Raw genomic sequence first — 24,894 nt, 5'->3', positions numbered from 1 at the left:
ACACTGGGGAAAGGCCGTATTCTTGCATCACCTGTGACAAAACATTCACTAGTTCATCAAATTTGAAGTCTCATACAAGAGTCCATACTGGAGAGAAGCCACATTCCTGCACCACCTGTGGGAAAACATTCACTAAGAAATCACATTTAAGGAATCATATTAAAATCCATACTGGGGAAAGGCCATATTCCTGCGTCCCCTGTGGGAAAACATACACTGAAAAATCACATTTGAGGGCTCATTTAAGAAACCATACTGGGGAGAAGCCATATTCCTGCACCACCTGTGGGAAAACATTTACTCAGAAATCAATTTTAAAAACTCACACAATGATCCATACTGGGGAAAGGCCATATTGCTGCACAACGTGTGGGAAAACATTCATTCAGGTTTCTCAGTTTAGGTATCACACAAGAGTCCATACTGGAGAGAAGCCATATTCCTGTAAAATATGTGAAAGATGTTTCAGAGGTTCTAGTAACTTGTTTGCCCACATGAGAAAAATCCACAAGGATAAAACGTCATAGATGCAACACCTGTGATGAAATATTCTGAGCAAATTCTAAGATTATTATTATTTAGATGTAACTTCTTCAGCAACAAAATAGGGTATTGTTGAATTTGCCATTTTTTCCTTCATATAACTTGCTGTTAGATGTTTTGGGGTAATTTCCTACTTAAATCTTTGAAAAGTCTTTGTTGCACATTGAGTGAACAAGCTGCATAGCTTTAACCTTGTTTTATTTATATATATATAATCTGAAAAAATGATTTTCAATCTGACAATTTCCTGTTAATAAAAATGATCTCTTAAACTGAAACTCTTGAGTGATTCATTTTTTCGAAATAGCCTAAAGAAGAAAGCTCTCAAAGATCTTCCACTGCTGAAAAAATGTAGAGGTATTACCATCTATTAAGGTGAAATATTTGGGTTTAGCATGGGCGCAAATAAAATCCCCCCCTACGTGCTTGTGGTGTAAAATGACGCACTGGCATTAAGATCAAGACGATCAAAGCTAGCTCAGGCTTATTGGGAGGAGCTGAAGGGATCTGAAGAAGAACTTCCTGCTCTCATCTCTTCCTTCTCTCATCCTCCCTTGAGGGCCGCACCTTCCGGCTAACTTGGAGAAGATTTGTGTCGGAACCGTGTCCTCTTACTACTGGAGTTCCTCAGAGTTCCGTCCTGGGTCCCCTCCTCTATCTACACCAACTATCTCGGCTCTGTCGTTCGCTCTCATGGTTTCTCCTACCACAGCTATGCTGATGACGCTCAACTAAATCTCTCTGTCCCTCACTCAGACAATCAGGTGGGAGCATGGATGTCTGCCCTGTCTGACGTCTCTCAGTGGATGTCCTCTCACCATCTGAAAATCACCCCCGACAACACTGAACTACTTCTCTTCCCGGAAAAGGTTCTTCAACCCAGGACCTGACTGTTATCTTCGGCAACTCTGTGTTAAAGGGGACTCTGACCGCCAGGAACCTCAGTGTGACACTTGACAGCCAACTCTCCCTGACTCTGAACATCACAGCGACAACACGATCCTGTAGATACACGCTCTACAACATCAGTAAAATACGACCCCTTCTCACTCAGAAGGTGGCGTAGGATTCAGGCTCTTGACATCTCCCACCTTGAGTATTGTAACTCTCTCCTGACAGGTCTCCCTGCAACCGCCATTCAATCTCTGCATCTGATCCAAAATGCAGCAGCTCGACTGGTCTTTAACCTTCCCAAATTCTCCCACACTACTCCACTCCCCCGTTCTCTTCACTGGTTTCCAGTGGCTGCCCACATTCAATTCAAAACATTGGTGCTCACGTACCATCTTGTGAATGGATCGGGTCCAGTCTACATCCAGATGATGAAAGCCATGAAACTATTATTCTAAAAGTCCAGTAATGTATGTGGGAGTGCGTAATTATTTAAATTGGTTCATACCATTCAATTATATTTAAAGAATTTAAAGAGTTAGAAGAAGACGGCTGAAATGCAACATCAATGGAAAGCGGAACCTTAATATAACCGGTGTTTTAAGTCGGACCTTTATAGCGTGACACCCAGCCGTAGCTCGGTGTCGTGGACGTGTAGGTAATTATTTCATCGGTTACCAACAACAATGTCTTCAGTTGAGTGTTTGAGAGAGTTTGTCAACCAGCGACTATCTGCTGCTGCTGAAGAAATATTCGGAGTTTTTAAAAGAACCATCGTCGAGTATCAGGAAGAGATCGAGCGGCAGCGCGGAATGTTGGATGTTATTTGGAAACCCGAAGTGAGGTTACACAGGATAGGTGAGTACAACTTTGTGATTAACATCCACGATCTAAAGAAACAAACATGAGACAAGATTTTCCAGCAAATGCTGTTACTTTATTAATTTAAAAGTAGGAAACATGACGGTTGTAGTTTATTCACACTCGTTGTATTTATTCGCCCAAACGTTTGTTTTTCTATTTCTTTGGTCCCTCCAGAGCTCCCACAGTCACGTGTCTGTAAGCAGGAGGAGGTTCTCTCTGACCAGCAGCTGTGTCTCCAGGAGAGGAACCCCAGTGTGGACCAAGAGGACCCAGATCCTCCACAGATTAAAGAGGAACAGGAGGAACTCTGCAGCAGTCAGGAGGGAGAGCAGCTTGAACCGAAGCAGGAGGCCGACACCTTTACGTTGACTCCGACTTGTGAGGAAACTGATCACAGTGATGATGAGACTCCGTTTTTGAATCCTGACAAAAGTCAGAGTGAATCAGAGGCAGATCCTCCAGCTAGCACGTGTACCAGCTCGTTAGATGAGGAAATGGACTGTGAGCGTTTTGTGGAACCAGAACCAAACATCTCTCATGAATCTGATAGCAAAGATCAGAAAGGAGTAAAACGTAGTTTAACATCAACCAAGGAGTCACAACAGCAGATTCTGGCTCCTCCAGGTGAGAAGACATTTTTGTGCAAAACATGTGGAAAATATTTAAAATGTAGTCAAAGCTTAAAATTACACATGAGAGTTCACACTGGGGAAAGGCCGTATTCTTGCATCACATGTGACAAAACATTCACTTATGCATCAAGTTTGAAGTCTCACACAAGAATCCATACTGGGGAGAAGCCACATTCCTGCAACACCTGTGGGAAAACATTCACTCAAAAATCTGATTTGAATTCTCATGAAAGAGTCCATAGTGATGAGAAACCATTTTCTTGCCAAACTTGTGGAAAATATTTCAAATGTAGTAAAAGCTTAAAATTACACATGAGAGTTCACACTGGGGAAAGGCCGTATCCATGCACCACATGTGGGAAAACATTCACTTGTGCATCAAATTTGAAGTGTCATACAAGAATCCATACGGGGGAGAAGCCATATTCCTGCATCACCTGTGGGAAAACATTCACTGGGAAATCATATTTGAAGACTCATACAAGAATCCATACTGGGGAGAAGCCATATTCCTGCATCACCTGTGGGAAAACTTTCAATGGGAAATCACATTTGAAGACTCATACAAGAATCCATACTGGGGAAAGGCCATTTTCATGCACCACTTGTGGGAAAAAATTCCCCCGTGCATCAATTTTGAAGTATCATACAAGAGTCCATACGGGGGAGAAGCCATATTCCTGCATCACCTGTGGGAAAACATTCACTGGGAAATCACATTTGAAGACTCATACAAGAATCCATACTGGGGAAAGGCCATTTTCATGCACCACTTGTGGGAAAAAATTCCCTCGTGCATCAATTTTGAAGTATCATACAAAAATCCATACTGGGGAGAAGCCATATTCCTGTACAATATGTGAAAGTGTTTTTAGATTTTCTAGTAACTTATCCGTCCACATGAGAAGAAGCCACAAGGATGAAAAGTCATAAATTCAACTCCTGTGATGAAATATTCTGAGCAATTGTTAAGATAGATTGGGAGTTGACGCTTTAGAACAGAACACGAATGCTGCATTTGGGGAAAGTTTTTTTCATGATTCTGACGTACAAAACCATCCAGCCAAACCCCGACTGGATGAGCGTTAACTTATTAAATGATTACTTGTAGATTTTTCCAATAAAACAAGATTGTAACATCTCATTTAGACAGTTCTTCAGCAACAAAATAGGATATTGTTGCATGTATCTCTGTTTTTCTTCAATGTAACTTGTTACTTAAATGTTTTCGGGGAATTTACTGTAATCCCCCAAATCTTTGTTGCACATTGAACATATCCTGCTAATGTTTAACCTTTTTTATACATAAATATTTGTCTGTGGAAATAATTGTCAAACTGAAAAAATGTCCTGCAAATAAAAATGATTGGTCTCTTAAACTGATAAACCCTCAAGGGATGTTCACTGTCTGTTTTTTCAAGCCTTTTTTGAAAAAAAAAAAACAACTAAGATTTTCCACTGCCAACGAATGTCAGCTGTATTACCATGAACAGAGTAGAAATATTTCAACTTGAAAGAAAAACTTGTTGAATACAAGTAAGACAACACAGGATAAGTGTGTAACATGTTTTTCATTAATTACTAATACTCTTTCTATTGATACAACCTTTAGGGGAACAACAATTCATGACTAAGGCATCATGTCTAAAGCACGAGACACCTTCAAAACAAATCAATATGATTAAGTAGTATAAAACCTACACACAAGACAAAATCATAATTTGAAGTGAAGTGAGACCTCTCCCTTCGGCTGCTGGAGGAGCTTTAAGGGCTTTCAGTGCAATCAAGAAATATTCAGTTGGTGATGATAAATAAAGCCCATACGATAATTCATGCAGGTGAGGATTCATATTTTTCCCTATTTTGTGGAAGAGATTCCAGATGTGACGGATGCTTGTTGGTCCATGTTACGCCCTCCTCTAGAGCGAGGATACCGTAACCCGCCGTCACACGTGAACTGGCCACATGGTGGGGGAGGTGAAACAAAACAGTGGGCGCACAAGCAGGACCAACAAAACACTGTACCGTTCAAACCAGGTCCATTTGACCTATAATACGGTAGTGGGGGAAAAGGCGCTGAGCGGAGCCAAAGCAAAGAAATTAACCAATGAAAACGACCCCTAATCTAGTCTAAACACAACCTGCTAAACTCTCTGAAAAATAAAGGGGGTGGTCCGCCCAGATCTTACCTAGTGTGTATAGACAGAGGTTTATCTACGGGTAGTATGTAAACCCCAGGGTCTCTTACCTACACACTCTCATGGTGCGGTCCCCTTTTCCCTGGGACAACTGAAGAAACAAAAAAAACTGAATAGTACAAACGACGGGATAACCACAGACAGAATAACAAAAATAACTTAACCTTCACCAGTTCAAAAAGACCAAACACCTACGTACACTAAACAAAAGAAATGTCCCTTGAACACAGCTCTGCTGAAGACACTAGTTCGTTCCCCAAAAAAAAATTCTCTTTATTTTTCACCCTTGTATTATGTTGAGAAAAAAATACGTTTTTTAATGTTGCGGGTCATTTTGACCCATATTGTGTAAATGCACTTAAAACAGTCAAAAATGAAGTTAAACCAATAAGAACTTTATTTTAGATTAAACAAACATTAAGAAGAGATGAGAAGAAGATATATACAATTCAAACACTATATTAAAGAGCTTTTGACATCATGTTTTCCTTCGTCACAAACACTTTTTTTTTCATTTAAACTTGCCCCATTCTCCTCGGGTTTTCAATGGCAGTAAGAAACAAGTGTTGTTTTCTCCGCAAATTTTGAGGAATGCAGAGGTCTTCCTTGCATCTTCAAAATCTCACTGGGAAGTTCTTGTTTATTTTTTCTGACTGTTCCCAACATAGTCAGCTTTCTCTCCTGAAGTTCATCTCCAAGACGGTAGGATGTAAAGAAGTTGTCACATGTGATGTTATGACCGTGCAGCCCTTCAGTCATCTCCAATACCACACGCATTCCCTGATTCTTCTCAGGTGCTCCTCCAGGTGGCTTTCCAGTATATACCTGCAGGTTCCACGCATAACTGGATTTTGCATCACAGGCTGTCCATATTTTGATGCCATATTTCGCAGGCTTGCTTGGCATATACTGTCGGAAAGGACAGCGTCCTCTGAATGGAACAAGGCGCTCATCGACAGTAACATGAGGGCCAGGATTATACAGTAAAGGCAGGATTTCGACCCATTTATCCCAGACATCTCTGATCGCTGCAAGTTTGTCTCACTCGCGTCGACCAGCTCTGGTGTCACGGTTGTCAAATCGGATCACACGAGAGATCATGTGAAATGTCTCCAAAGACATTGTTGCTCAGAAGATTGGCCTTCCATTCTCTTCATCCCATAAACTTGCAGTTGCTTCACCCTTTGACCTGTATACTCCAGCTAACACCAGAATTCCAATGTACGCTTGCAAGTCAGTTGGATCCAGTGGCTTCCATTTTTCCTGAAAGACACGCCTCCCCTCCAAGTTGGTCATGTTGAGGATTATCTTCTCTATGGGTGGGGATATGAAGAGCTGAAATGCTGATTCAATATCATCAACTCTTGTGACAGCAAATCTTGTCGGACCAGGAGTCATTTTGATGACATTAGATGATGACAATCTGCCTCGGCTTTGGTGTGGTGATGTTGACCATTTTACTTTACCATCTTTAGATGTCCATGTCCCGTCTGTGGATGACGTTTCTTGTTTTTCATCTGATGAAGGTAAACCGACAGACTCGTCCTCTGAATCCTCCTCATCGTGGGAAAATTGATAATCTGGATCATCAATAGCATTGTCCTCTGGCTCTGAAGGATCCTCTGTCTCTGAAATCTCTTCCTCTACATCACTATCCCAGTTCGTAAGCTGCGATAATACTTCTTCAGCTGAAAATCGTCTGGAGCTCATTTTTGGTGTAGTTTTCAGAGAAAGGGCATTGAAACAGTGACAAGGACAGGGGAGAGAAAGTCCCTCTTCCATAAACACCTGGTTCTGATTGGCTATTCAGAGGCAATCATAATAAAAAGAGACATGATTATTTTGGATTTGAACAGCCACTTTGTGTCTGGGTCAAAATGACCCGCAACATCATCTCTGTATAAAAACTGTGTGCAGACACTCCACGACACATCAAAGTGTCCAGATTTTACACAGCAGTTCATGACCCTAGATGAGGAAAAGTCATAACATTAAAGATAACCTGCACTTTGGTCAACACAAAAATTGAAATGGGTAAAATTGACCCTAAACATAACATAAGGGTTAACGACAGTCCTTCCGCGCTCTCTCTCCAACAGTTCTGCCTCTTGTCTCTCCCGACCTCCTTTGAAGCCACGGCATCCTGCAGTTGATTGGCTGTGGGTGAGGGTGATTAGTGGCCGCAGGTGGGAGCTGGGAGTGGAGATTATTAGATGATGGGTGTGTCAGAACACCTGTGGGAACACAAATCAAAACATACATACACCCCCTCCCAAAAGCAGGCCGAGGCACGTAACAGTCCAAATAATAAGAACTCACGGTGGTGAGAAGTCATAATAACAGCTTTGGGGAAAGTGTATTTTGAATTGGCGAAGCATAAACATGTGCATGTGTGCGTAGTTTTGTGTTTTTTAACCCACATGTATGTGAGAGGCTGCATGAACGAAGCATTTAAAGGAAGTGGTTCCAACATCGTTAAGTTATTTGTGAATAAACCTTTTTTTTATTCTCTTTCGGCCAGCTTTCTAACGGTTTTTATTAATTTATGTCTATTGCCCTGTGATCAATGATTGTTTCAACATGATTCAAAGTCATGGGCACACGAATTGCAAACCCTGTGCCATGTTATTGAGAAGTCATTTTGCTTCAAACGGATCGACATTTGACCTTTTTCAGAGATGAACTCGCATTATAAAAGGATGAATATAATATATACGATGGGAAAGAAAGAAGACGGCAGTAACAACATTGATCCAGCAGATGGCAGCAACTTTATCAGATGTCCTAAAACTCCAGTAAAAAAAGAGAAGAAGAGAAAAAAGGAAAAATGGAAATGGACTGTGAGCGTTTTGTGGGACCAGAACCAAACATCTCTCATGAATCTGATAGCAAAGATCAGAAAGGAGTAAAACGTAGTTTAACATCAACCAAGGAGCCACAACAACAGATTCTGGCTCCTCCAGGTGAGAAGCCATTTTTGTGCAAAACATGTGGAAAATATTTCCAACATAAAAAAACGCTGGTGGCCCATGTGAAAAGATTCCACGGTGTTGATCAACCATATGCATGCAACACCTGTGGGAAAAGATTCATGGATAAATCAGTATTTAAAGTTCATAAAAGAGTCCACCGTGATGAAAAAAGATTTTCTTGCAAAATATGTAGAAAAGTTTTTAAATTTAGTAATAGTTTAAAAGTCCACGTGAAAGTTCACACAGGGGAAAGGCCGTATTCTTGCACCACATGTGGCAAAACATTCATTTATGCATCAAGTTTGAGGACTCATACAAGAATCCATACTGGGGAGAAGCCACATTCCTGCAACACCTGTGGGAAAACATTCACTCAAAAATCCGATTTGAATTCTCATAAAAGAGTCCATAGTGATGAGAAACCATTTTCTTGCCAAACTTGTGGAAAATTTTTCAAATGCAGTAAAGGCTTAAAAGTCCATGTGAAAGTTCACACTGGGGAAAGGCCGTATTCTTGCATCACCTGTGGGAAAACATTCACTGGGAAATCACATTTGAAGTCTCATACAAGAGCCCATACTGGGGAAAAGCCATTTTCATGCACCACCTGTGGGAAAACATTCCCTCGTGCATCAATTTTGAAGTATCATACAAGAGTCCATACGGGGGAGAAGCCATATTCCTGCATGACCTGTGGGAAAACATTCACTGGGAAATCACATTTGAAGACTCACACAAGAATCCATACTGGGGAAAGGCCATTTTCTTGCACCACGTGTGGGAAAAAATTCCCTCATGCATCAATTTTGAAGTATCATACAAGAATCCATACTGGGGAGAAGCCATATTCCTGTACAATATGTGAAGGTGTTTTTAGATTTTCTAGTAACTTATTTGTCCACATGAGAAGAAGCCACAAGGATGAAAAGTCATAAATTCAACTCATGTGATGAAATATTCTGAGCAATTGTTAAGATAGATTGGGAGTTGACGCTTTAGAACAGAACACGGATGCTGCATTTGGGGAAAATTTTTCAGGGTCTTGACGTACAAAACCATCCAGCCAAACCCCGACTGGATGAGCGGTTCACTTATTAAATGATTACTTGTAGATTTTTCCAATAAAACAAGATTGTAATATCTTAGACAGTTCTTCAGCAACAAAATAGGATATTTTTGCATTTATCTCTTTTTTTCTTCAATGTAACTTGTTACTTAAATGTTTTTGGGGAATTATTTGAAATCCCCCAAATCTTTGTTGCACATTGAACATATCCTGCTAATGTTTAACCTTTTTTATATATAAATATTCGTCTGTGGATCTAATTGTCAAACTGAGAAAATGTCCTGCAAATAAAAATGATTGGTCTCTTAAACTGATAAACCCTCAAGGGATGTTCGCTGTCTGTTTTTTTTTTTTCAAGCCTTTTTGAATAAAAAAAAAAAAAAGAACTAAGATTTTCCACTGTCAACGAATGTCAGCTGTATTACCATGAACAAAGGAGAAATATTTCAATTTGAAAGAAAAATTATTGTTGAGTACAAGTAAGACATCAACACAGGATAAGTGTGTAACATGTTTTTTATTAATTACTAATATACTCTTTCTATTGATACAACCTTTAGGGGAACAACAATTCATGACTAAGTCATCATGACTAAAGCACAAGACACCTTTAAAACAAATCAATATGATTCACTAGTATAAAGTCCTACACACAAGACAAAATCATAATATGAAGTGAAGTGAGACCTCTCCCTTCGGCTGCTGGAGGAGCTTTAATGGCCTTCAGTGCAATAAAGATGCAACTTGTTCATAATGCAGCAGAGCACCAGTTTACTAGTTGTATTTATTTGCTCAGGTAGCAGATATTCAATTGTCACAATAGTCAATTTTCCAATTGCAGACACATGATAGTACACACAGGTGAGAAGCCATCTCCCTGCTGCACATGTGTGGAAATATTCAGTTGATGATGACAAATAAAGCCCATATGATAATTCATGCAGGTGAGAATTCATTTTCTTCCCTATTTTGGTGGTGGTGTATGAACTTAATGAAAGTAGAAGCACAGGTTTTGGTTGGGCTCAGTACAGAAGCCATAGAATTCAGTTTAAAGGGTTACAGTTTGGTCTCAATGTAATGTGGGGAAATGTTCCTCTTTGGATATTACCAACAATGTATCGCTCCTCCCCTCCTTCCTTTCCTCACCTGTCTCATTAACTCTTTTCTGTTACCTGGCTGTTTTCCCAACTCTCTGAAGGAGGCAAGTGTTAACCCACTCCTGAAGAAACCCACCCTCAACCCTTCTAAAGAAAACAACTACAGACCGGTCTCTCTTCTTCCCTTTTTGTCCAAAACTCTTGAACGTGCACCTTTAACCAACTTTCCTCCTATCTCCACCGTAAAAATCTCCTTGACACCCACCAGTCAGGCTTCAAGGCGGGCCATTCCACAGAGACCGCTCTCCTTGCTGTCTCAGATAAACTCCACACTGCTAGAGCCGCCTCTCTGTCCTCATCCTTCTGGACCTTTCTGCAGCACCAGATCCTTATTTCCTCCCTTCAGGAACTTGGTGTCACAGGCTCTGATCTCTCCCTTCTCTCAGCCTCCCTTGAGGGCCGCACCTACCGGATAACTTGGAGAAGATCAGTGTCGGAACCGTGTCCTCTTACTACTGGAGTTCCTCAGGGTTCCGTCCTGGGTCCCCTCCTCTTCTCTATCTACACCAACTATCTCTGCTCCGTCATTCGCTCACATGGTTTTCCCTACCACAGCTATGCCGATGACGCTCAACTAAATCTCTCTGTCCCTCACTCAGACAATCAGGTGGGAGCATGGATGTCTGCCCTGTCTGCCTGACGTCTCTCAGTGGATGTCCTCTCACCGTTACTCACTGTTATCTTCGGCAACTCCGTGTTAAAGGCGACTCTGACCGCCAGGAACCTCAATGTGACACTTGACAGCCAACTCTCCCTGACTCTGAACATTACAGCGACAACACGATCCTGTAGATACAAGCTATACAATATCAGTAGAATACAACCCATTCTCACTCAGAAGATGGCACAGGTACTGATTCAGGCTCTTGTCATCTCCTACCTTGACTATTTTAACTCTCTCCTGGAAGGTCTGCCTGCTGCTGCAATTTGACCTCTGCAGCTCATCCACAATGCAGCAGCTCGACTGGTCTTTAACCTTCTGAAATTCTCCCACGCTACTCCACTGCTCCGCTCTCTTCACTGGTTTACATTGGCCGCCCGCATCCAGTTCAAAGCATTACTGCTCACATATCATCTTGTGAATGGATTGGGTCCAGTCTACATCCAGGACATGGTCAAATCCTACATCCCAACCCGCACACTCAGCTCTGCCTCTGCCAAGCTGCTTGTTCCTCTCTGAGAGCAAAGCACTCGACGAGATCACAACTCTTTTCTGTCCTTGCTCCTAAATGGTGGAACGAGCTCTCTGAAGCCATCAGGACTGCAGAGAGTCTACATCTTCCGCCGAAAACTCAAGACACACCTCTTCAGAATACACCTTAACTAATACACTAACAAATTGTAGCACTTAATTGTACTTAGAATGGCTCTTATCTATAGCAAGTTGTAAATCTGCTTATTTGATGAAATTGCACTTTGTTGTTTCTTGTTCGTCTGAGTTTGTATCTCTATGGTTGAAATACACTTATTGTAAGCCGCTTTGGATAAAAGCTTCAGCTTAATAACATGTAATGTAAATTTTCCTTTTGGAAAGAGGGATGCTAAATCATTAATAATAGAGGCAGTTGACAGAAGAAATGGGAAAAAGACGACAAAGGAAGACATTATTCAGAAACATGAATGTGAAGACATACAAAGGAAAGTATAGAAGACAGGAAGTCATGATATTGAGTTTGAGATTCTGATGAACAGGACTTAACTCAATGTTGTATTTAATTGCAAAAAAGGCATCAGAATAGTGTTGTTTGTGTAGTTACATATTGAGAGAGGTACATCTTAAAGGAAAAAAAGTTAGGACAGAAGCGGACTTTGGAGAAAGTTCTGGCAGAGGAAAAAGAATGGCGTGAGATCTGCAGGGCACTGTTCAGATTTCTTAAAGAAACAAGATTAGGGCCCTTTCTCCATATGTGTTCTTTTGTGAACTTTTGTTCTCGTGGACTCGTGAAACGTCATCAGTCTCAGCCTGAGTACTGTTCTAATTCTAAAGTCCGCATCTTGCCAAGAACGGTCACAATACCCGGATGTGACTCGCCCCGCCCGTTTTACCGGGCATGCATCGGAGCAGGCTCGTCTGTTCTTGTGAGAGCCAAATATCCCAGAATGCATTTCACCTCAGCAACAGGCAAAAAAATAAACACAACTCTCTCTCGAAGTTTATAAATACTACGATATTTAAGTAACGGAATGTAATTTTAGAACTTTATCAGACGAGAAGTTAGTTTTTAAAGCAACTTTTCTGCGGTCGGTTTGTCAACATTCAGCCTTCATTAAAATTTGCTCCGAGGATGGAGATGTGAGGTGTAGTTAACAAATAACAACTCTGATCTAATCCATTGAGATATTTTGTTAATTATTTTATGATATATATATATATATATATATATATATCATAAAATAATATATATATATATATATATATATATGGTGCTCAATATTATATATACCATTTCTTTCTTTTTAAATGAAACAAACGTTTGTTAATAGTAAAATAGACACAAACTATATTAAAACGCCTTAGCAAGACCAGCTGACGTGGTGACGTCATCAATTCAGCTGCCGTTCCAAGTGCGGAAATAAAAGTTCTCCGTTCTCGTGAGTCTGTCTCCCGAGTCTATTCTTGCGGGAACGCAAGTTCGTTCTCGCCGTCTCGGATATTGCGAAAGGGCCTAGGTGTTTTATTACGAGTTAAAGCAGTGATGAAACTGTTACCCTGAAACTCCACATTCCAGTACTGTAGGTGGCAGTCTATATCTATTCAAGTTCGTTCCTACATGCCAATTATATTTTAAAAAGAAGTAGAAGAAGAAAAAGACCGCTGACCTGCAACCTTAAAGGAAAGCGGAACTTTAATGTGACTTGTGGTTTCAGTCGGAACGTTTAAATGTGATACCCAAGCGTTGCTCGGTGTCGTGGACGTGCAGGTAATTATTTCATCGGTTACCAACAATAATGTCTTCAGTTCAGTGTTTGAGAGAGTTTGTCAACCAGCGACTATCTGCTGCTGCTGAAGAAATATTCGGAGTTTTTAAAAGAACCATCGTCGAGTATCAGGAAGAGATCGAGCGGCAGCGCGGAATGTTGGATGTTATTTTGAGACCCGAAGTGAGGTTAAACAGGATAGGTGAGTACAACTTTGTGAGGAAAATCTGTTGTCTAAAGCAACAAAGACGAGACATTCTGTTATTAAAAGGTTTTTAAACACTTGTTCCCTCAAACATTTGTTATTCTTTTTCTTTTGTCCCTCCAGAGCTCCCACAGTCACGTGTCTGTAAGCAGGAGGAGGTTCTCTCTGACCAGCAGCTGTGTCTCCAGGAGAGGAACCCCAGCATGGACCAAGAGGACCCAGATCCTCCACAGATTAAAGAGGAACAGGAGGAACTCTGCAGCAGTCAGGAGGGAGAGCAGCTTGAACCGAAGCAGGAGACCGACACCTTTACGTTGACTCCGACTTGTGAGGAAACTGATCACAGTGATGATGAGACTCCGTTTTTGAATCCTGACAAAAGTAAGAGTGAATCAGAGGCAGAGCCTCCAGCTAGCACGTGTACCAGCTCATTAGATGAGGAAATGGACTGTGAGCGTTTTGTGGGACCAGAACCAAACATCTCTCATGAATCTGATAGCAAAGATCAGAAAGGAGTAAAACGTAGTTTAACATCAACCAAGGAGCCACAACAGCAGATTCTGGCTCCTCCAGGTGAGAAGACATGTTTGTGCAAAACATGTGGAAAATATTTCCAACATAAAAAAACGCTGTTGGCCCATGTGAAAAGATTCCACAGTGTTGCTCAACCATATGCATGCAACACCTGTGGGAAAAGATTCATGGATAAATCAGTATTTGAGGTTCATAAAAGAGTCCACAGTGATGAGAAACCATTTTCTTGCGAAATATGTGGAAAATATTTTAAATTTAGTAATAGTTTAAAAGTCCACATGAAAGTTCACACTGGGGAAAGGCCGTATTCTTGCAACACCTGTGGCAAAACATTCAGTTGTAAATCTGCATTCAAGACTCATATAACAGTCCACAGTGATGAGAAACCATTCTGTTGCGAAATTTGTGGAAAAGATTTTAAATGTAATAATGGCTTAAAAACGCACGTAAAAACTCACTCTGGGGAAAGGAAGTTTCCTTGCAACACGTGTGGGAAAACATTCACTCAGACAGCAAGTTTGAAGTCTCACACAAGAATTCATACTGGGGAGAAGCCGTATTCCTGCATCACCTGTGGGAAAACCTTTACTCAGGCATCAAATTTGAAGTCTCATACGAGAATTCATACCGGAGAAAACCCATTTTCCTGCACCACCTGTGGGAAAACATTCCCTAGTAAATCACATTTGAAGTATCATATAGTAAGCCATACTGGGGAGAAGCCATATTCTTGCGTCACCTGTGGAAAAAGATTCCCTACTAAATCACATTTGAATGCTCATACCAAAGTCCATAGTGAGGAGAAGCCATATTCCTGTAAAATATGTGGAAGATGTTTCAAAAGTTCTAGAATCTTAATTGGCCATGTGAGAAGAATCCACAAGAATGACACGTCATAGATGCAACTCCTTCTGATGAAATATGAGCAAAAGATTTTTGTTTAGATAGTAACAAAACAGGTTGTTGTTGAATTCACTTGTTTTCCTTAATGTAACTTGCTGTTAGTTACATGTTTTTGGGGGATTTACTATAATCACCGTACATCTTAGTCTTTGTTGCACATTGAGTGAACATATCTTGCAAATGTTTAAACCTGTTTTATATAGAAATGTATATATTCCTCTATCTAAAGAAAATATTTTCAATCTAACAATTTCCTGCAAATAAAAATGATTTATATTTTTATTCTTTCAATTTTTTAGCTCCCAATCAAAGATTTTCCACTGCTGAAATTAAGAGGTATTCCCATCTATAGAGGTGAACTATTTGTGTTAAGCATGGGCGCAAATAAATTGCCCCAAAACAATGCACTTTTGGTGTAAGATGACACACTGGCATTGACATCAAGACAATCAAAGCTAGCTCAGGTGTATTGGGTGAAGCTGAAGGGATCTGAAGAGGAACTTCCTGCCACAAAGGTGGTGTATGAACGTAATGAAAGTAGAAGCAAAGGTTTTGGTTGGACTCCGTACAGGAGCCATAGAATTCGGTTTAAAGGTTTACAGTAAGGTCTCAATGTAATGTGGAGAAATATTACTCTGGATAATACCAACTAACAATGTGGATTTAATCATAAAACAATGGAAGGAAAGAAACCTGTATGACATTGTACATCAGACTCTGTTATTATCAACAATAATTATAACTATAACTGCAGATGTAGACATTGAGGATAGAGACATGAGATCAGGGGTATTCATTAAAGAATGTAGTGTGACAATATGCAAACCAATTAATGACACACTGTCTACAGATTCAAATATTGCAATAATCTTGGGACTTTAATGGGTAGACGAGGTCAAACCTGAGAGTGGCCATCTGTTCAAATGAAAAACAGCCTAATGTCAAAACAATAAGAGGATTTAGTGATGGAAATATCCCTGGTGATTTTTAGACATCAAAAATTGTGAATGAATGTTACATTGTCTTGGGTCCCTGCTCATTAACGTGTAGAGGGCCATGAGAGAGCAGATATGATTGCAATGGCAGCACTAAAATAGGATAAGATATTGTAGATACACGCTCCATTCTCACTCAGAATGTGGCGCGGGTACCTTGACTATTGCAACTCTTTCCTTGCAAAGGATCGGGTCCAGTCTACATCCAGGACATGGTCAAACCCTACATCCCAACCCACACATGCTGCTCTGCATCTGCCAGGCTGCTTGTTCCTCCCTCACTGAGAGCACAACACTTCGACAAGAAGACCCTTTGCTGTCCTGCTCCTACATGGTGGAACAAGCTCTCTGAAGACGACAAGACCGCCGAGAGCCAAAAAAATGGCTCTTATCTATAACAAGTTGTAAATCGGCTAATTTTGATGAAATTGCACTTTGTTGTTTCTTGTTCTTCTGAGTTTGTATCCGTATGGTCGAAATACACTTATTGTAAGCCGCTTTGGATAAAAGCTTCAGCTTAATGACATGTAATATGTAATGTAAATATTCTTTTTCGAAAGAGGGATGCTAAATCATTAATTAGAGAGGCAGTGCTGGATGTAAAAATGTAAAAAAAAAAAAAAGAGTCAGGAAAGTGTCCTATGTGTAAAGTTTCATAAGAGACAATTGAGAGAGGTACATCTTAAAGCAAAAAAACAGACAGTTGGGACAGAAGAGGACTTTGGAGAGAGTTCTGGCAGAGGAAAAAGAATGGTGCGAGATTTGCAGGGCACTGTTAAAAGTTCGTAAAGAAACAGGATTTGGTGTTTTATTACTAGTTAGAACAGTGATAAAACTAATACCCCCCAATTCCAGTACTGTAGGTGGCGGTATGTATCTATTCAAGTTGGTTCCTACATGCGAATTATGTTTAAACAAGAAGTAGAAGAAGACGGCCGACCTGCAACCTTAAAGGCAAGCGGAACTTTAATGTGACGTGTGTTTTTAGTCGGACCTTTATAGCGTAACACTCAGCCGTTGCTCGGTGTTGATGCTGTGCAGGTAATTATTCCATCGGTAACCAAGCAACAATGTCTTCAGTTGAGTGTTTGAGGGAGTTTGTCAACCAGCGACTATCTGCTGCTGCTGAAGAAATATTCGGAGTTTTTAAAAGAACCATCGTCGAGTATCAGGAAGAGATCGAGCGGCAGCGCGGAATGTTGGATGTTTTTTTGAGACCCGAAGTGAGGTTACACAGGATAGGTGAGTACAACTTTGTGAGGAACATCCGTGATCCAAAGCAACAAAGATGAAAAAGATTTAGCAGCAAATGCTGTTACTTTATTAATTGAACAGTAGGAAACATGACGGTTGTAGTTTATTCACACTCGTATTTATTCGCTCAAACGTTTGTTTCTATTCATTTTGTCCCCCCAGAGCTCCCACAGTCACGTGTCTGTAAGCCGCAGGAGGTTCTCTCTGACCACCAGCAGCTGTGTCTCCAGGAGAGGAACCCCAGTGTGGACCAAGAGGACCCAGATCCTCCACAGATTAAAGAGGAACAGGAGGAACTCTGCAGCAGTCAGGAGGGAGAGCAGCTTGAACCGAAGCAGGAGGCCGACACCTTTACGTTGACTCCGACTTGTGAGGAAACTGATCACAGTGATGATGAGACTCCGTTTTTGAATCCTGACAAAAGTCAGAGTGAATCAGAGGCAGAGCCTCCAGCTAGCACGTGTACCAGCTCATTAGATGAGGAAATGGACTGTGAGCGTTTTGTGGGACCAGAACCAAACATCTCTCATGAATCTGATAGCAAAGATCAGAAAGGAGTAAAACGTAGTTTAACATCAACCAAGGAGCCACAACAGCAGATTCTGGCTCCTGCAGGTGAGAAGACATTTTTGTGCGTAACATGTGGAAAATATTTCCAACATGAAGAACACTTGTCTGCCCACGTTAGAACAGCCCACAAGGTTGGTCAACCATATTCCTGCATCACCTGTGGCAAAACATTCACTCATAAATCCACATTAGAGATTCATAAAACAGTCCACAGTGATAAGAAACCATTTTCTTGCCAAACTTGTGGGAAATGTTTTAAATGTTGTTATGCCTTAAAAAGACACATGAAAATTCACTCTGGGGAAAAGCTGTTTTCTTGCAACACCTGTGGGAAAAGATTCAATCGGGCATCAAATTTGAAGTTACATATGAGAATTCATACTGGGGAGAAGCCATTTTCCTGCGACACCTGTGGGAAAGCATTTGCTCTTGCAAGCACTTTGAAGTGTCATATGAGAGTTCATACTGGGGAGAAGCCATTTTCCTGCCTCATCTGTGGGAAAACATTTCCTTATGCAGGCAGTTTGAAAGATCATACCAGAGTCCATACTGGGGAGAGGCCATATTCTTGCATCACTTGTGGCAAAACATTCACTAGTGCATCAAATTTAAGTACTCATATGATATTCCATACTGGGGAGAGGCGATATTCTTGCATTGCTTGTGGAAAAAAATTTCCTACTAAAACTCATTTGAATGTTCATACCAGAGTCCATACTGGGGAGAGGCCATTTTCTTGTAAAACATGTAAAAAATGTTTCAAAAGTTGTGGTAACTTAATTGTCCACATGAGAGGAATCCACAAAGATGAAACGTCATAGATGCAAGTCCTTCTGAGGAAATATTCTGAGACAAAGATTATTATTTAGATAGTGCTTGTGAGATGTATTTCACAATTAGTTTATTTTTATTCTTTATTCTTCTCCCCATCTTTTCCTTCTATTTGTATTTTTCTCTCAGTGAACTGATGTTTTGACAATGCAGGAGATAACGCTGTGACCATATGAGGCACACAAGGGAACTGAGGGAGGAAAGTGGTACAGGAAGCGTGAAGATAAATCACTATCTGACGCAGTGCTCCTAGCACAGAATGGTACAGAGTGGGGAACACCTGAACATCCTGGTTAACATCCGTCTGAGACAAAACCAGCTCAAACTAGTTTTCAAGGACATGAGATTATAAAAAAAGGGTCAGAGTCGGACAGCAGGCAGACTCTGGGAGGGATCGCTTATGATACGTGTTCAGGGTCTCCAGGTGCACCTGCGGGGAATTGCTCAATGTATTTGCTTGTAATGTAACTGCTTTTTCTCTTCTAAATAAACATTTTTAACTTGATTGATTTACGTGTCGGATTCTTCTCATCAATCAACCCGGAGGGATTGAAAATCCCAACACAGTTCTTCAGCAACAAAATAGTGTGTTCTTGAATTTCTGAAGAAAATATTGTCAATCTAACAATTTTCTGCAAATAAAAATGATTGATCTCTTAAACTGTTGAACTCTCAAGTGAAGTTCACTCATGATGTTTTTTTCTTTTTTTTAAATAAAAGAAAAACAAAGAGCTCCCAATCAAATATTTTCCACTGCTGAAAAAATTAAGTGGTATTACCATCTATGGGCTGATCCCTCACCTTCCTCATGATCATTGATGCGAGGTGAGATCTTGCATGGAGCTCGGACCCAGGGAGATTCGGCCATCGTCTTGTACTTCCATTTTCTAGTGATTGCACCAACAGTTGTTGCCTTCTCACCAAACTGCTTGCCTATTGTCCTGTAGCGCGTCCCAGCCTTGGGCAGGATGACAATTTTATCCCTGATGTCCTTACACAACTCTCTGGTCTCGGCCATTGCGGAGAGGTTGGAGTTGAAAGGAGTTGGAGCTTTATATTAGAACGGGACACAAAGGCTGCATTTGAGAGTAAATTATTTCCACTATTCTCTTCTTCCACAGGCTGGTCCGTTTTACCAAAACTCAATTCAAACCTGTTCCTCCTTGCACAAAGCAGCAGATATCGGTCCTGCTGATGAGTTGAGGACCTTGAATCTCGTTGCAACGCCACATGTGGATGTGCCATTAAGGAGGAGTTGGACATTCTGTGCATCTGATCTTTTATCCAAGAAAGAGAGCAATACTACGGAAAGTTCTGAAGGCATCTACGAGGAATTCATAGAGGCAATTCTGTTCAGCTATTGGAAGAGAAATAGAGATGCAGCAGTGATGATCAAAAGATGAGTGTGAAGATAAAAGCTGTTATAATCACAGTTCTGATGGACGGAGAATGTTGGGCAATTAAAAATGCAGAAAATTCTTTCTCATTGGGGAAGAAGTTTGTAAATGTTCTTAGGAAAAGAAACCTTTATGACATTGTACATCAAATTTACTATATATCAACGATAATTATTATAACTATATCTGCAGATGTATACAAATGGATCCAAGGACATTGAGGATAGACACATAGAATCCGGGGTATTCATTTCAGAATGTTGTGTGACAATATGCGTATGGAATGCCGTTTTAGTCAAAATTAAATAAATGACCAAATACACGGTAATGCATAATGACACTGCATTTCATGATAAATAAATGAATAAATACACGGTAATGCATAATGACACGGTACTCGGTAATGCATAATGACACGGTACTCGGTAATGCATAATGACACGGTACTCGGTAATGCATAATGACACAGCATTTCATGATAAATAAATGAATAAATACACGGTAATGCATAATGACACGGTACTCGGTAATGCATAATGACACGGTACTCGGTAATGCATAATGACACGGTACTCGGTAATGCATAATGACACAGCATTTCATTTCACGTTCTTATATGCAAATCAGGGGGCGTGGCTATCTATCACATTCAGAACAGACGACAGAGCCGTGTGCCGTCGTCAAATTAAAGTCTCTTAAACTCTCAAGTGAAGTTCACTCATGATTTTATCCTGCATGTGTTTTTTTCTTTTTTTTAAATAAAAGAAAGACAAAGAGCTCGCACCCCAGATCGCACCCCAGCCTGTGAGGGAAGCGTCTGTCATGAGGATGACCGGACGGCAGATCGCCCCTAAAAAGGGCCCTTGGGTTAGAAACCCACGGTGCCTCCATATGACCAGGGCCCTCAGGCAGCGCAGAGTGATTTTGATCAGGCGGTGCTGGTTCCCCTTTGGGGAGAACCCCTTGGTCTTGAGCCACCACTGCAACGGTCTCAAGTGTAACAGGCCGTGAGGGATCACATTGGATACCGCTGCCAGGAGACCTAGCAGTCTCTGAAACTGTTTCACAGTGAGTGGCCTGCCTAGCCTAGCCTGCTGAACAGCAGAGAGGATGGAAACTACCCGAGCGGGAGACAGGTGTGCCCGCATCATTGTCGAATCCCAAATTACGCCCAGAAAGGTGGTCCCACGTGCTGGGGACAGCACGCTTTTCCTGGTGTTGAGTCTCAGCCCCAGACGGTTGATGTGAGCGAGCACAACATCACAGTGTTGGGCCGCCAGGCGCTCGGAGGGCGCAAAAATCAACCAGCCGTCCAGGTAGTTCAAATTACGGATGCCCTGGAGACGCAATGGCACCAGAGCTGCATGCACGCATTTGGTGAACGTACGGGGCGAGAGGGCTAGGCCAAAAGGAAGGGAGGATGGGAATATGAAAGTAAGCGTCCTGGAGATCTACCGTGACAAACCAGTCCTTGGACCTGATTTGTGCCGCGATCTGTTTGAGAGTGAGCATCTTAAAGCTCAACTTCGCAACAGCGCGGTTCAAACGGCGGAGATCCAGAATCGGACGCAAACCCCCATCCTTCTTTGGAACGATGAAGTACCGGCTGTAATAGCCTGACTCTCTGTCTGGGGGGAGAACTCGTTCTGCGGCTCCCTTCCGCAGCAGGGTCTGTACTTCTTGTTCCAACACCCGAGCCTGCTGGGGGTCTACCACCCTGGGTAGTACGCCCCAAAATCGAGGCGGCCGCCACCTAACTTAGATGGCGTAGCCGACATCGATTGTGTGCAGGACCCATTGAAATACGTTGGGGAGGGCTCGCCACTCACCCAAAAAGTTTCTCAGGGGCTCCGTCCCCCGGAGAGTACCGGGGGGGAAGGGAGCACCGAAAACTGCGGTGGCACCCTACCACCTCTGGTGGGGGTCACTCTCCGGGCCCTGACCCTTACGGTGTCAGGACCTATTGGACGAAGTCCTCTCCGCGGTGGCCGTCCTCAGACCAGTCCGGTCGCGAGAGAACCTCGTCCGAGCGTGCCGTGCTGCGGCCCAGCCTCGACGGGGGGGTGCACGCAGCCCTCGAGCGGCCCCGCGGACGTGGCGTCGTCAGGGAAGGAATGAATCGAGCGCCTCCGCCTGCCACCTCTCAGCGTGGAGTTTATCCGCCACGGCCCCAATGGCACCTCCAAAGAGGGTAGTGGGGGAGAGAGGGGCATCCAGGAGGAAGGACTTGTCCTGCCCCTGCAGACTGGAGTGGCTCAGCCAAAGGTGCCGCTCCGTAGCCACCATGGCTGCCATGGAGTGGGCGACGGACTTCGCCGTCTCCTTCGTGGCTCTTAACGCGAGGTCAGCCGTGTGCCTCAGTTCACGCACTGCCTCCGGTGTTAGTTCCGTCCCCTCGGCCACGTCGGCCAGCAGCTCTGCCTGATACGCCTGGATAAGCGTCATCGTATGCAGGCAGCATGCCGCTTGCCCCGCCGCTGAGTAAGCCCTGCCCACTAGAACGGAGGTAGTCCTCGAAGGCTTGGTGGGCAGTACCGGTGTCCTCAGCGACACAGCCGTGGGGGAAACATGGCCCGCCAGGGCCCCCTCCGCGGCCGGCATACTTCCATAGCCATGTTGCTTAGCCTCAGCTAAAGACGAATACAATGCCGTACGCGGGTTGTACACGCGAACAGACGCCGGCCTACTCCAGGACGCCGACACCTCAGTGTGGACGTCTAAGAAGAACGGCAGACACCGGCGCGAAGGCGTTGTGCGGCAAGGTAAGAACCGCTCCTGCAGTTTACCTGGAGCAGACGGCTGCTGCTCACCCGCCGGCCTGCTGATATGTAATCTGTCAGCGGCTCGGGTGAGGACTCCAGCAATTCTTTTGCTGCAGCGGGGGAATAAGTCGCCTCGGCGTCAGCCTCCGCTGCCTCTACACTCACCACGTCACCAAAAACGTGAGAGCGGCGTCTCGTCCGGGGTGGAGGAAGCCGCGGAGCGTGCCTCCGCCTCCGGAAACGAGCGCCTGGATCCCATGGTGAAGGGCCGGGAAAAGGCGTCAGCCGTCCCGGAATCCTCCGTGATATCCATTTGTGATCGCCAGGAAGGCAACCGGTGCTACGCCTCGGCATGAGCCGAAGCGGAGCCACGGGGAGCACGCCTCGTTGAGCCGTCCTCATTGAAGAGAGCTCGACGGGAGACGCGAGATTGCTACGGCAAATGCTCACAGTCTGCACAGCTAGCCCCCTCAAGGGCTAGCTGGGCGTGCTCCATGCCTAAGCAGACAACACACAGGTCGTGTGAGTCTCTGCCCGTAATAAATCGGGGACAAGGGGGAACAAATTGGACAAACCGCTCAGCCATTTTTATCTCAGTGGAAAAACTTCGCACGCACTAGATGAAGGCACAGAGATGCATGGTCCTGCCCTTCGGGTCCTTTTATAGCGCCCTGGTCTAGCTTCCCCGCTATGACGTACCAGCTCGCCATTGGTTAGGTTTCACATGTGCTTCATGACGCGGTCACGCAGGGGCATTCCCACAGCGTCTTTACGCAGCTCGAGTTCCCTGATAGGGAACTGCAGTATCATACACTCATGTGTAAATGTTTTTGTGTGGTTTCAAAAATAAAGCTCTCTTGAGGAAAGTGTACCCCTGTTAAAATATATTCATAATTTATAATGTTTATACAATAATCAAGTTCATAGTTTGATATTTATATTGTAGTTGAAAACAGCCCTGTTAGAAATTCATAGTAAAGTCAATAAAAAGTTCAAAGAATTAACATTGATGGAGAAGGTCAGACTATTTCCTTCAGAAACACCCTTGGTTAGCTAGCTCATTTAAAATATCTTAAACTTAAACTTTTTTGACCCTGCATCTTAAAAGAATCGGAATCGCTGGGAACCGGAATTGAAATAAAGAATCGGAATTGGAATCGGAATCGTTCAAATTCAAACGATACCCAACCGTAGTTAGAACAGTAATGAAACTGCACCGTCCGAGTACATTAGGTGGCGGTTTGCATCTGCAACCAAAAGGTGGGTTTCTCGGTGAGGTGGTGTGTGCGCGCTACCGTAGGTTACCACTCAAATGAAGGTACAGTACATTTTATTGCACTCTGAATCGCAAACTACAAGTCAAAACAGTCAAGCTCAAGATAAAACCAATGTATGAAATGACTGAATCTAAAATGGTCTCAGAAGTTCTGCCCCACCATAAAAACCCAGTAAAAGAGATGCATCTCCATTAAAAAAGGATTAATAAAAGGACACCAGATTGGGCCAGCACTATAACTCAATGAGCCAAGGCCAATAAGTCTGAGTTTAAAAAAATATATTATTTTTGTTTTGTTGAAAAATGAAAACGGGTCCCACAGACCCGAACACCATACAAGGGTTAAGTTGGTTCCTACCATTGCATTCTAATTAAAGAAGAGTTAGAAGAAGAATACGGCTGAGCTGCATCCTTAATGGAAAGCGGAACCTTAATGTGACCGGTGTTTTAGGTCGGACCTTTATAGTGTGACACCCAACCGTTGCTCGGCAATGAGGCGTCGCAGGTAATTATTCCATCGGTAACCAACAACAATGTCTTCAGTTGAGTGTTTGAGAGAGTTTGTCAACCAGCGACTATCTGCTGCTGCTGAAGAAATATTCGGAGTTTTTAAAAGAACCATCGTCGAGTATCAGGAAGAGATCGAGCGGCAGCGCGGACTGTTGGATGTTATTTGGAAACCCGAAGTGAGGTTACACAGGATAGGTGAGTACAACTTTGTGAGGAACATCCGTGATCTAAAGCAACAAAGATGAAAAGTCTGTTGTCTAAAGCTATAAAGACGAGACTTTCTGTTATTAAAAGGTTTTTAAACACGTGTTCCCTCAAATGTTGGTTTTTCTATTTCTTTTGTCCCTCCAGAGCTCCCACAGTCACGTGTCTGTAAGCAGGAGGAGGTTCTCTCTGACCAGCAGCTGTGTCTCCA

The 24,894-nt window shown here is 42.7% G+C and overlaps 3 protein-coding genes across 5 annotated transcripts; all 3 read left to right on the top strand.

Moving 5' to 3' along the window:
• Positions 1 to 2,526: 2,526 nt before the first annotated feature.
• On the top strand, positions 2,527 to 9,491 carry LOC119224427 (gastrula zinc finger protein XlCGF8.2DB-like). 3 transcript variants are annotated; one of them, XM_062562502.1, is made up of 2 exons: positions 2,527 to 3,769; positions 8,354 to 9,491. In XM_062562502.1, exons 1-2 carry the CDS (start codon positions 2,793 to 2,795, stop codon positions 9,033 to 9,035), a joined length of 1,659 nt encoding a protein of 552 aa, XP_062418486.1. In that variant the 5' UTR covers positions 2,527 to 2,792; the 3' UTR covers positions 9,036 to 9,491. The 3 variants fall into 3 exon arrangements, with proteins under 3 accessions (XP_062418486.1, XP_062418487.1, XP_037337266.2); XM_062562503.1 differs by having other exon boundaries at positions 2,527 to 3,792; positions 8,293 to 9,491; XM_037481369.2 differs by lacking the exon at positions 8,354 to 9,491 and having other exon boundaries at positions 2,527 to 4,317.
• A 3,502-nt stretch (positions 9,492 to 12,993) lies between these two features.
• LOC119224428 (uncharacterized) lies at positions 12,994 to 16,278 on the top strand. The gene is made up of 3 exons (XM_037481372.2): positions 12,994 to 13,444; positions 13,571 to 13,828; positions 16,066 to 16,278. Exons 1-3 carry the CDS (start codon positions 13,273 to 13,275, stop codon positions 16,275 to 16,277), a joined length of 642 nt encoding a protein of 213 aa, XP_037337269.2. The 5' UTR covers positions 12,994 to 13,272; the 3' UTR covers position 16,278.
• Positions 16,279 to 17,180: 902 nt separating this feature from the next.
• On the top strand, positions 17,181 to 19,052 carry LOC134129081 (uncharacterized). The gene is made up of 2 exons (XM_062562500.1): positions 17,181 to 17,748; positions 18,664 to 19,052. The coding sequence occupies exons 1-2, from the start codon at positions 17,223 to 17,225 to the stop codon at positions 18,669 to 18,671; spliced, it is 534 nt and encodes a 177-aa protein (XP_062418484.1). The 5' UTR covers positions 17,181 to 17,222; the 3' UTR covers positions 18,672 to 19,052.
• The last annotated feature ends 5,842 nt before the right edge of the window (positions 19,053 to 24,894 follow it).

The sequence above is a fragment of the Pungitius pungitius genome, chromosome 5 (assembly GCF_949316345.1).
Source record: "Pungitius pungitius chromosome 5, fPunPun2.1, whole genome shotgun sequence".
Lineage (NCBI taxonomy): Eukaryota > Metazoa > Chordata > Actinopteri > Perciformes > Gasterosteidae > Pungitius > Pungitius pungitius.
Note: the sequence above shows the minus strand (reverse complement) of the source record. Positions and strands in the feature narration are given on the sequence as shown.

Coding starts and splice junctions, on each gene's coding strand:
- LOC119224427 (XM_062562503.1), top strand. CDS start 2,793: ATGGACTGTGAGCGTTTTGTGGAACCAGAACCAAACATCTCTCATGAA. Junction 3,793..8,292: donor ATATTCCTGTACAATATGTG/AAAGTGTTTTTA, acceptor GCAAAATATGTA/GAAAAGTTTTTAAATTTAGT.
- LOC119224428 (XM_037481372.2), top strand. CDS start 13,273: ATGTCTTCAGTTCAGTGTTTGAGAGAGTTTGTCAACCAGCGACTATCT. Junction 13,445..13,570: donor AGTGAGGTTAAACAGGATAG/GTGAGTACAACT, acceptor TTGTCCCTCCAG/AGCTCCCACAGTCACGTGTC. Junction 13,829..16,065: donor GTTTTTGAATCCTGACAAAA/GTAAGAGTGAAT, acceptor TTCCTTGCAAAG/GATCGGGTCCAGTCTACATC.
- LOC134129081 (XM_062562500.1), top strand. CDS start 17,223: ATGACGGTTGTAGTTTATTCACACTCGTATTTATTCGCTCAAACGTTT.